We start from the raw sequence: 12,885 nt of genomic DNA on the forward strand, positions 1-12,885 counted from the left end.
AAAAAAAAAAAAGAAAAATTTAAAGAAAATAGTTAAATTTTTAATGAAATAGTTGAATCCTCAACCAAAATTCAATTAATTTAAAAAAAGTTGATTTTCATACAAAAAATGTGACATTTCTACTAATAAAGATAGATTTTTAACAAAAAGATGAATTTTTTATAATAAATGACGAAGACAAATTATCAACTAAATATCAGTTGAATTTCCGAAAAATATCACTTTTTAACAAAATAATTAAATTTTTTAACCAAATAATTGCATTCTCAATCAAACTCAATCATTCAATCAAAAAAGATAAATTTGAAGAAGATTGTTAAATTTTTAATGAAATAGTTGAATCATCAACGAAACTAGATTAATTTTAAAAAAAAGTTGATTTTCATTAAAAAATGTGTTATTTCTACTAAAAATTAGAATTTTCAATAAAAAGACGAACCAAATAATTTTATCTCTTAACCAAATAATTTAATTCTTAAACTATATTCATTTTTTTTAACTGTTGATTTTATAATAATAAAGAATGCTACTTTTTAACAAAATAGTTGAATTTTTGAACCAAAAAAGATGTATTAAAAAAAAATAGTCGAATTTAAAAAAAAAGTTAAATCCTCAACCAAACTAAATTAATTAAATAAAAAAAACTTTTATTTTTAATAAAAAATGATAAATTATAAGAAGATTGTTAAATTTTTAATAAAATAGTTGAATCCTCAACTGAACTATATTAATTTTTTTAAGTTTATTTTCACCCGAAAATGTAAAACATTTCTACTAAAAAAAGTTTGAATTTTCAATATAAATACGAGTTTTCTATAATAAATGACGAAAACAAAATATCAACGAAAGCTCAGTTAAATTTCCGACAAAAAATATCACTTTTTAGCAAAATAATTAAATTTTTTAACCAAATAGTGAAATCCTCAACCAAATTAGATTAAAGTTCTTTAAACCATTTAATATTTCAAGAAAATAATTAAACGTTTAACCAAAAAGATATGAACTCTGTACGCAAAAAACATAATAGTACATTTTTTAATAAAGAAAGAATTAACTTTCATAAGAAAACCGTTTTTCTTATTAGTTCCAATTAATTCGGTACACATTGAAAAGAAAAATCGAGAAAGTTTTCTTGAAAAGTAATAGAAAAAAAAAAAAAAAAAAAAATGACTTACCGAGTGAAAAATAATGTGATTGACTCCCCGGATCGGTTCGTGAAAAACGATCGTCTCAGTCTCCTCCGGCAGACTGATAAAGCAGGACCCATCAATCTTGGACTCTTCAAAGCTCACATACCTGAGCTTTTTGCTCTTGGCGAAAATTTCACTGAAGTCTCGGTCGCTAAAGTGGTAACTGTCGAGCTCTAGAAACTCGAGATTCGGACACTGCGACAGGAGGAAGAAAATTTCGCGAGGAGTGACTTCCAGGGTGCCAAGATAGGCGATCTTCAGGTTTAGGCAGAGCTTTCCAATTATGAAGACAGTTCTCAGAGACATCATTCGATTGAGCTCGAAAAAAGTGATCATTGTGAGAAAACGTCCGCAGCGTTTTAGCACCTGATAGAGATCTGATGTTCCTATTTCGACACTTTTGCAACCCCAGGATGAGGAATTGACATCGAGTCTTCGCAGCGTTCGCCACGAATCCTTACTCAAGTCTCGCCATCGTCGACAGACTAAAAAAAAAAAAAAAACACTTTTGAAATTCAAGTCTCCACTAATTAATTGTTTAAATGTGAATATAGGATTGCTAGGAAATCCCAATTTCGAAATTACCTCACTTATTCAATTGAATATCGAAAGTGGATTCAACAAAATTAATTTTTCAACCAAAGAGATGAATTTTCAATTCAATTTATGCATTTTCAACAACAAAAAATAATTTTTTTTTTTATTAATGTAAATTCCAACCAAGTACAGTTGGATTTTCAACAATATACAAGCATTTTTAACTAAAAAAATATCAATATTCAACCAAAAGTCGCATAGTTAAGTGTTTTCAATTAAAATAATTAATTTTAAACACAAAAAAAAACGAATTTTCAAGAAAGTAATTAATTTCTTACACAAGCAGAAGAATTTTCAACTATAAAAGATTAATTTTCAAACAAACAGTGGAATAATTCAATTTCCAGTTAGAAGATAAATGGAATTTTTTAATTTTCGGCCAAAAAATTTTGTTTTTAATAAAACAAAAGCACAAATTTTCACACAAACCAGTTGAAAATGCGATTTAATTTGAATTTTCAGTTGAAAAAATTAATTTAAAAAAAACCGTATTTTCGACCAAAGAGATAAATTTTGAACAAAAAAGATTAATTTCCTACCAAAAAATGTGCATTTTTAACATTTTCAAGAGAAAAATTAATTTTTAACAAAGTAATTTGAGTTTCAACCAAGTATAGTTGGATTTTTAATAATATACATGCATTTTTAACAAACATAACAAAATTAATATTCAACCAAAAGTCGCACAGTTAAATTTTCAATTAAAATAATTAATTTTAAACACACAAAAAAAACGAATTTTCAACAAAATAATTAATTTCTTAAAAAAGCAGATGAATTTTCAACTATAAAAGATTAATTTTCAAACAAACAGTGGAATAATTCAATTTCCAGTTAGAAGATAAATGGAATTTTTAAATTTTCAGCCAAAAAATTTTGTTTTTAACAAAACAAAAAACATATTTTCGACCAAAGCGATAAATTTTCAACAAAAAAGATTAATTTCCTACCAAAAATGTGAATTTTTAAAATTTTCAAGAAAAAAATTAATTTTTAACAAAGTAATTTGAGTTTCAACCAAGTATAGTTGGATTTTTAATAATATACAAGCATTTTTAACTAAAAAATATCAATATTCAACCAAAAGTCGCATAGTAAAGTTTTCAATTAAAATAATTAATTTTAAACACAAAAAAAAACGAATTTTCAACAAAGTAATTAATTTCTTACACAAGCAGAAGAATTTTCAACTATAAAAGATTAATTTTAAAAAAACAGTGGAATAATTCAATTTCCAGTTAGAAGATAAATGGAATTTTTAAATTTTCGGCCAAAAAATTTTGTTTTTAATAAAACAAAAGCACAAATTTTCACACAAACCAGTTGAAAATTTGATTTAATTTTAATTTTCAGTTGAAAAAATTAATTTTTAACAAACAAAAAAAAACATATTTTCGACCAATGAAATAAATTTTGAACAAAAAAGATTAATTTCCTACCAAAAAATGTGAATTTTTAATATTTTATAGAAAAAAATTAATTTTTAACCAAAAGTAGGATAGTTAAATTTTCAATTCAAAGTTTATATTCTGAACACAAAAAAAAAACGAATTTTCAAAAAAATAAAAAATAATTGATTTCTTGAAAAAATAGATCAATTTTTCAACAATATACATGCATTTTGAACAATAAAAAACATGAATTTTCAACCAAAAGTGGGATCGTTAAATTTTCAATTAAAAGAATACATTTTAAACACAAACAAAAAACGAATTTTCAACAAAATAATTAATTTTCTAAACAAACAGATGAATTTTTAACTAAAAAAAGATTAATTTTCAACAAACAGTGGAATAATAATTTAATTTCCAGTTAGAAGATAAATGGAATTTTTTTATTTTCGGTAAAAATATTTTATTTTCAATACAAAAAAGCACGAGTTTTCAACAAAACAGTTGAAAATTTGATTTAATTTCAATTTTCAATTGAAAAAATTAATTTGTAATAAAAAAAAACGTATTTTCGACCAGAGAGATAAATTTTAAACAAAAAAGATTAATTCCCTACCAAAAAATGTGAATTTTTAATATTTTAAAGAAAAAAAAATAATTTTTAACCAAAAGTAGGATAGTTAAATTTTCAATTCAAAGTATATATTTTGAACACAAAAAAAACGAATTTTCAAAAAAATAAAAAATAATTGGTTTCTTAAACAAATAGATCAATTTTTCAACAATATACATGAATTTTGAACAACAAAAAACATGAATTTTCAACCAAAAGTGGGATGGTTACATTTTCAATTAAAATAATTAATTTTAAACACAAAAAAAATGAATTATCAACAACATAATTAATTTCTTAAACAAACAAATGAATTTTTAACTAAAAAAGATTAATTTAAAAAAAACAGTGGAATAATTCAATTTCCAGTTAGAAGAAAAATGAAATTTTTTAATTTTCGGTAAAAAATTTTTATTTTTAACACAAAAAAGCATGAATTTTCAACAAAACAATTGAAAATTTTCCACTAAACAAGCTAAATTTTCGAACAAAAAGGTGAACTTTATACAAAATGAAACGAATTTTCTACTTTAAAAAACCAAATTATCAACAATAAATTTTAAATCAAAAAAATAAATTTTCGACCAAAAAAGAGATGAATTTTGAACAAAGAAGATTAATTTCCTGCCAAAAAATGTGAATTTTTAACATTTTCAAAAAAAAAAAATGTTAACAAAGTAATTTGAGTTTCAACCAAGTACAGTTGAATTTCCAGCAATATACATGCATTTTTAACTAAAAGATAGCAATATTCAACCAAAAGTTGGATAGTTAAATTTTCAATTAAAAGAATACATTTTAAGTACCCAAAAAACCGAATTTTTAACAACAACAAAAATAAATAATTTATTAAACGAATAGATGAATTTTCAACTTAAAAAGATTAATTTTCCACAAATAGAGGAATAATTCAATTTCCAGTTAGAAGAAAAATTAAATTTTTTAATTTCAAACTTAAATTTTAAACTTAAAGACAAATTCTCCACCACAAATGGAATTCTAAAATTTTTAGTAAAAAAATTAATTTTTAACAAAGTAATTTAAGTTTAAATCAAGTATCGTTTGATTCTCAGCAATATACATGCATTTTTATCAACAAAAATATATAAATTTTCAACCGAAAGTGAGATAGTTAAATTTTCAATTGAAATAATTAATTTTAAATATAAAAAAAACGAATTTTCAACAAAATAATTAATTTCTTAAACAAACAGATGAATTTTCAACAATATACAGGAATTTTCAACTAAAAAAGAGTAATATTCAACAAACAGTGAGATAATTCAATTTCCAGTTAGAAGAAAGATGTAATTTTTAAATTTTCAGTCCAAAAAATTTAATTTTAACAAAAAAAGCACGAATTTTCAACAAAACAGTTGCACATTTTTTAATAAACAAACTAAATTATCGAACAAAAATATGAATTTTAAACTTAAAAAGACAAATTTTCAACCATAAATGGAATGGTTAAATTTACAGTTAAAAAAATTAATTTTTAACAAAAAAAAAACAACGTATTTTCAATAATAATAGTAAAATTTTCAATGAAACAAATTAATTTTCGACGAAAGAGATGAATTTTGAACAATAAAGATTAATTTCCTACCAAAAAAATGTGAATTTTTAACATTTCCAACAACAAAAATTAATTTTTAACAAAAGAATTTGAGTTTCCACCAAGTGTAGGTGGATTTTTAATAATATACACGAATTTTTAGCAACAAAAATTAATTTTCAACCAAAAGTGGGATAGTTAAATTTCCAATTAAAATAATTAAGTTTCAACACAACAAAAAAACGAATTTTCACCAAATAATTAATTTCTTAAATAAACAGATGAATTTTCAATTTAAACAAAATTAATTTTTAACCAACAGTGGAATAATTAAATTATTTTTGACCAAAAAGATGAAGTTTCTATTAAAACAAACAAATTTTCAAGTTTGAAATATAATTTTTAAACAGAAATAGAAATGTTAAAAATTAAATTGAAAAACTGAATACTTAACAAAACAAAAAAAAATGAATTTTCAACAAAATAGTTAAATTTTCTACTAAAAATAAATTTACGACCAAACAGATCAATTTTCTACGAAAGTATACGATTTCTCAACTTAAAAAGATACATTTTCAACCAATAATGGAATTATTAAATTTTCGATCAGAAAATTATTTTGTAACAAAACAAAAGAACGAATTTTCAACGAAACAGTTGAACATTTTCTACTAAACAAACTGAATTTTCGACAAAAAAGATGAACTTTCTTCCAAAAACAGATGAATTTTCAACTTAAAAAGACAAATTTTCAACGAGAAATGAAATTGTTAAATTTCCATTTAAGAAAATTAATTTTAACCAAAAAAAACCGTATTTTTCATTAAAACAGTAAAATTTTCAGTTAAAAAAGTGAATTAATTAAAAAAATAATAGATTGTTTTCCAGTTACAAAAAAAACTTCAACCAAGCATAGAATAATTACATTTTTAGTTAAAAAATTCAATTTTCAACCACAAAAAAAAATTTTAATAATATAGTTCAATTTTTAACCAAGTAAGTCAATTTATTAACGATTTTACAAAAAAATAATAAATTTCCTGAACAAACAGATGCTTTTTCAACTAAAATGATGAATTTTCAACAATATAAAGGAATTTTCAAATTAAAAAAGATTAATTTTCAACCGACAGTGGAATAATTCAATTTCCAATTAGAACAAAAATGAAATTATTAAATTTTCGGTCAAACAAAATTTATTTTTAACAAAAAAACAAGGCATTTTCAATAACATAGTTAAATTTTCAATAAAAAAATTGAATTTTAGATCAAAGAGATGAATTTTGAACAGAATAATTTGACTTTCAATCAAGTATAGTTAGGGTAATATTTAGTTATATTAAAAAAATTTAATTTATTAATTCATTTTAAACGAAGAAGTGTCTTTTCTACTATATATAAAAGATGAATTTTTAAGAAAATACTTGAATTTTCATCCTAAAAAGATAAATTCCCAACAAAAAAGTGTCATAATTCATGTTAAAAAAAAACAACAACAGAATTTTAAAACAAAAAAGACGAATTTTGAACAAATAAAGACGTTTCCTTCAAGAAAGAAATAGCAATTTGTCTAAATTGTTAAAAACTTAAAGTCAAATTTTCTCTCGAAAAGATTTAATTTTCAAATAAAAAATATGACTTTTCAGCACAAAATTAATTTTCCACAAAACTGATGTATTTTTACCCAACAAAAATGAAATTTCAAACCAAGAAAATTATTTTCTTTTTTACAAATAAAGGAGAATTTTCAACCAAAAAAGATCAACCTTCAATAGAAAAGTTACATTTTCAGTTAACTTTATTAGTTTAACTTTTACTCAAGTAGTTGAATTTAAAATTTTCACGATCAAAATATCCACTTTTGAACAAGAAATAAGTTTCTACGAAAAAAATTTAATTTTCAATCCAAAAGGACGATTTTTTAACCAAAAATGTTGAGTTTTTGACAAAACTGTTTAATTGTCTACTAAAAAGTTACCTTTTTGTGCGAAAAAATTTAATTTCTTTTAAAACAGATTAATTTTTATTTAAAAAAAATAAGTTTCTACAGAAGGAATTAAATTTCCATTCCAAAAAGACGAATTTTTTCAACCAAAAAGGATAAATTTTTAACAAAATAGTTGAATTCTCTACCAAATAGTTGCACTTTTATCCAAGAAAGATGAAATTTGTGCTAAAAAGGAAAAGAGTCTTTTTTAAAGTTGCACTTTCATCGAGAAGAAAAGATTTCACTTTATTTTTCAATAGCAAACTAAAAATTTTTAGCGAAAAGGAAATTTTCTGCGAATTATTTCAATTTAAAAAAAAAACAGAATTTTCCACAAAAAAGTATGACTTTTTAAGAAAATAGTTAAACATTTCCTCATAAACAAACTAAATTTTCGAGCAAAAAGATGTATTTTGTACAAAAACAGACGAATTTTCAAATTAAAAAAATTAATTTTGAACAAAATAATCTCTTAAACAAAGAGATGAATTTTCAACTAAAATGTTGGATTTTCAGCAATATGCATGAATTTTCAACTAAAAAAGATTCATTTTCAACCAACAGTGGAATAATAAAATTTTCAGTTAGAAAAATTCATTTTAAACAAAATAAAAATGCAAGAAAATAGTTAATTTTTTAACAAACGAGATGATGAAGTTTAAAACGAAGTGATGAACTTTAATCAAAAAAATTAATTCTAAACCAAAAAGATTAAATTTCTACTGAAAAAGACGGATTTTCTATAATATAGATGAATTTTCAACTACAAAAATCAATTTTTAAAAACAAAAAACACGCATTTTCAAAAAAATAGTTTTTTAATCAGCAAGATGAATTTTCAAATTTGAAGATACATTTTTTCGAAAAACAATTTTCATTTAAAACATGCAATCATTTATTTTTCAGTTTAAATAAAAAAAAATTAGCAAAAAATAAAAATCTTTTCGAAAAAACAGCTGAACTTTCAAACCCAAAATATAAATTAAAAAAAAAACAACAACCAACAAAGATGAATTTTCAAACAGAAATATGACATTTCTAGTAAAAAAATGCGAATTTACAACTAAGAAAATTCAATTTTCCAACATCCATAGAATAATTAAATTTTAAATTAATAACTAAATTTTCAAACCAAAAACCAAAAATATTTCTACAAAACAATTAAATTTTGAACCCAAAAATATTACTTTTTAACAAAAACAATTAATCTTCAACTAAAATAGTTGAATTTTCAAACTAACAAAAATTAATTTTTACTGAAAAAAGATAAACTGTCAACCAAAACTTAAATAAATAAAAAATTAATGTTCAACCAAACAGATGAATTTTTACCTAAAATTGTGAAATATTCAACTAAGATAATGAACATTTAAATATAATAATTGAACTTTAAACCAAAGGAATGAATTTCCAACTGAGAAAATTAAGTTCTCCCAAAAAAGAAGAATTTTCAATTAAAAAAAGAACATTTTTCAACAAAAACAGGATAATTGAATTTTAAGTAAAAAAAAACTGATTAACTTTCAAAGAAAAAGATAATTTTCTATAAACAAAATCGATTTTTTAACAAAATAAGTGTATTTTCAAGAATATAGTGAAATGTTCTTTTAAAAAAGGCCATTTTCATTCAATTTATTGAATTTTGAACTAGGAAAGATCAATTTTCAATCAAAAATGAAACAGCTGAATTTTAATTTAAAAAAAAAAAATGAATTTTCAACCAAACTGATTAATTTTCAACACAAAAAATAAATTTTGAACTAAACTTCTGAATCTTCAACAAAAAAAAAAAAGCATTTTTAATCAAATTCTTGAATTTCGACAAAAAACATAAATTTTTAAATAAGAAGATTAATTTTCTACCAAAAATTAGATTTTTCAAAAAAACCCATGCATTTTTAACTAAACAAGATAAATTTACAAACCAAAAATAGAAGTTATATTTTCAGTTAAAAAAAAATTGATTTTGATAATGTCTGAAAACAGTTGCATTTTTAACCAAAAAATATGAAATTTCTAGGACAAGAGATAAATTTTCAAACCAAAAAGACGCATTTTCAGCAGAGCTGCATTCTCAACCCAAAAAAGACGAATTTCAAACAAAACTGTTGAATTTTCAATCAGAAAGTATGATTTTTTTTGTAACAAAAATGGTGAAATATTCATCAAAATAATAAAAATTTTAACCTAATAATGAATTTTTTAAACCGAGATAAATTTTAAAGGAAATAAATTTACCTCTTTCGACTCTCACTCGATCAACAATTGGAAGATGCTGAAAAATGTTCATCAAACAATTGTCACTTATTCGATGAACTAATGGGTAAAGTTCGGTGCTTGAAGTTGGTTCTTCAATTTTTTCATTTGGTTCATTAGCTGATTTATTATCCTTCTTAGTAGGAATCGGTTGGTGCCGAGAGTCTGCTGGAATTACCGTCAGCTCTTTCTCATGCAGCCGGTTTGTGTTTTTCAAAGCTCTGAAAATAAAAAAATAAAATTCGAAGACAATATGAATATGAATTTTTAACCGAATAGTTGAATTTTCCACCAAAAAGATAAATTTTCAAAACAAAAAATATTAATTCTCAGTTAAATTCAACAAAAAAAGACGAATTTTTAACTGAAATGATGAATCTTCATTCTTAAAAATAAATTTTTAATATACTATTGCAATATTTAACCAAGTAGTTAAATTTTTCAACGAATATTGAATTTTCAAACATAGAGATCAATTTCAAAATAAAATTATGAATCTGCAACCAAAAAAATTAATTTTTGAACGAAGTAGTTCAACTTTCAACCAAGCTGTAAAATTCTCAAGAATAAAGTTGAATTTTTAACTCAAATGATGAATTTTTAACCGGAAAAATAAAATTTTTAATCAACTGTTTGAATATTTAACAAAGTTTTTTAATTCGCAGTTAAATTTAAGAAAAAAACAAACAAAAATAGGGATTTTCAACAAAATAGCTGAATTCTGTGAGTGAAATGAATCTTAAAAAACAAAAACGTTTTAACCAATTGGTTCAACATCAAACCAAGCAGAATTTCGAGAAAAAAAAATTAATTCACAGTTAAATTCAACAAAAAAGGGCGGATTTTTCACCAAAATAGTTGAATTTTTAACTAAAATGTTGAATCTTTAACCAAAAAATAAATTTTTAAGTAACTATTTTAACATTCAACCAATTAGTTAAATTTTCAACCAAATATTGAATTTTCAAAAAAAAGAGATGAATTTCAAAATAAAATTATTAATCTTCAAAGAAAGAAATTAATTTTTTAACAAAGTAGTTCAACTTTCAACCAAGCTCTAAAATTTTCAACAATGTGGTTGAATTTTCAACTGAAATGTTGAATCTTTAATAAAAAAAATTAATTTTTTTAACCAAGTAGTTCAACTTTCAACCAATTTGTAGAATTTTCAACAAAACAGTAGAATTTTAAACTCAAATGATGAATCTTTAACCGGAAAAATAAGTTTTTAACCAACCATTTCATCACATAACGAATTAGTTAAATTTTCGACCAAATAGTTTAATTTTTTAAACAAAGAAAATAATTTTAAACTAGAATGATAAATCTTGAACCAACAAAATTAATTTTTGAACTAAGTAGTTCAACTTTCAACCTCGCAGCATATTTTTCAATCATACAATTTTAATTCGCAGTTAAATTCAACAGAAATACGGATTTTCAAAAAAATAATTGAATTTTGTAAGTGAATTGAATCTTAAAAAAAAAATTTTAGTAAATAATTTATTTATTTAAATAAACATTTAAATAACATTTAAACAAGCAGTAGAATTTCGAAAAAAAATCACAGTTAAATCCAACAAAAAAAAGGCGGATTTTTCAACAAAATAGTTGAATTTTCAACTAAAATGATAAATTTTTAACCAAAAAAATTAATATTTTAAACCAAGTAGTTCAAATTTTATCCAAAAAATAATAAATTCTTAATTAAATTTAACAAAAAAAGACGAACTTTCAACCAAATATTGGAATTTTTAAACTAAAATTATGAATCTTCAACCGAAAAAATAAATTTATAATGGAATATTTGAACATTCAACCAAGTGGTTTAATTTTCAAAAAAAAAAGATTAATTCGCAGTTAAATTCAAAAAAGAAAGACGAATTTTCAACAAAACATTTGAATTTTTAATTAAAATGATAAATCTTCAACCGGAAATATAAATTTTTAACCAACTATTTCAAAATTTAAATGTTCAAACGAAGAGATGAATTTTGAACTAAAACGACAAATCTTCAACCAAAAATTCAACAAAAAATATAAATTTTTAACAAAATAATAGAATACTCAACCAAAGCAGATCAATCTTGACACAAATTTATATTTTCAACCAAAAGCGGTTAATTTTCTAACCAAAGAGATGAATTTCCAAATAAAAAACTAATTTTCAAGCGAAAAATATTTTCCAATCAAGGAAGACAAAAATCAATCGAACATGAATCTTTAAATAACAAAAAATGAATTTTTGGAAAAAGTAGTTCAACTTGGCAGGAGAATTTTCCACCAAATATTTCAATTTTCCACCAAAAAGATTAATTCTCAGTTAAATTCAACAAAAAAAAAACGAAATTTTATCCAAATAGTTGAATTTGTAACTGAAATGATAAATCTTCAACAACAACAAAAATTATTAACAAATTAGGGTCAACATTGAACCGAAGAAATATTTTTTTAACAATACGTTCAAAATTCAAATAAGCAGTAGAATTTTCATTTAAAAAAGATTAATTCTCAGTTAAATTAAAAAAAAAGAAAAAAAAATACGAATTTCAAACAAACCAGTTGAATTTTTAACAAAAATGATAAATCTTCACCTAAAAAAATAATTTTCGAACAAAGAAATTCAAATTTTAACCAAGCAGCACAATTTTGAAGCAAAAACAATTAATTCTCAATTAAATTAATAAAAAAAGACGGCTTTTCAACAAAATAGTTGAATTTTCAAGCAAAGAGATACATTTTAACCCTTAAACGGCCAAAACGCCATTACCGGTACACTGCTTTTCAACGGCCAATAACTAAGACTATTCGACACTAGAAAAAATTGAGACACATATATTTTTATTGCTTAACATCTCCTCTTTCCGACGGTGCCAATGAAATTCCTCAAAAAATTTATTTATTATCCCAAAATGCAGTTTAAACAAAAAAAAAACGTGATTTTTCGGGCCTATTTTTTTGTGAACCATTTTCCAAAGCTTTTGGAGTCTGTAATTAACCTGGAATCTCACTAACCGGTGGAATAAATGTCTAAACTTTGAGAATCCATAGTTCAAAGATCGATTTTTCGTTTTAGTATTTTCAAAATGGCATCTTAATGGCAAAATTTTTGCGAAAACATTCATGAATTTTTTTACAATAAACGATGCGCTTTTCGGAAAAATCATCAAGAATAAAAAGTTCTTGTAATCAGACAAGGAATACGCCTGAATTTTTTCGAAGCGTTTTGAGCAAAATTTTGGATTTTGCATATGAACAATTTTTGGAAAATTCAAAATTTTGCTCAAAACGCTCCG

The 12,885-nt window shown here is 22.7% G+C and overlaps 1 protein-coding gene across 2 annotated transcripts in view; it reads right to left on the reverse strand.

Moving 5' to 3' along the window:
* LOC117172800 overlaps positions 1-12,885 on the reverse strand; it is a 65,886-nt gene that overhangs the window by 31,760 nt on the left and 21,241 nt on the right. For both annotated transcript variants that reach the window (XM_033361028.1, XM_033361029.1), the window contains 2 exons: positions 9,572-9,810; positions 1,176-1,675 (listed from right to left, as the gene is read on the reverse strand). In XM_033361028.1, the coding sequence (XP_033216919.1) occupies positions 1,176-1,675; positions 9,572-9,810 (739 nt within the window). The remainder of the gene's footprint in view (positions 1-1,175; positions 1,676-9,571; positions 9,811-12,885) is intronic.

Source organism: Belonocnema kinseyi, chromosome 5, assembly GCF_010883055.1.
Source record: "Belonocnema kinseyi isolate 2016_QV_RU_SX_M_011 chromosome 5, B_treatae_v1, whole genome shotgun sequence".
Taxonomy (NCBI): domain Eukaryota; kingdom Metazoa; phylum Arthropoda; class Insecta; order Hymenoptera; family Cynipidae; genus Belonocnema; species Belonocnema kinseyi.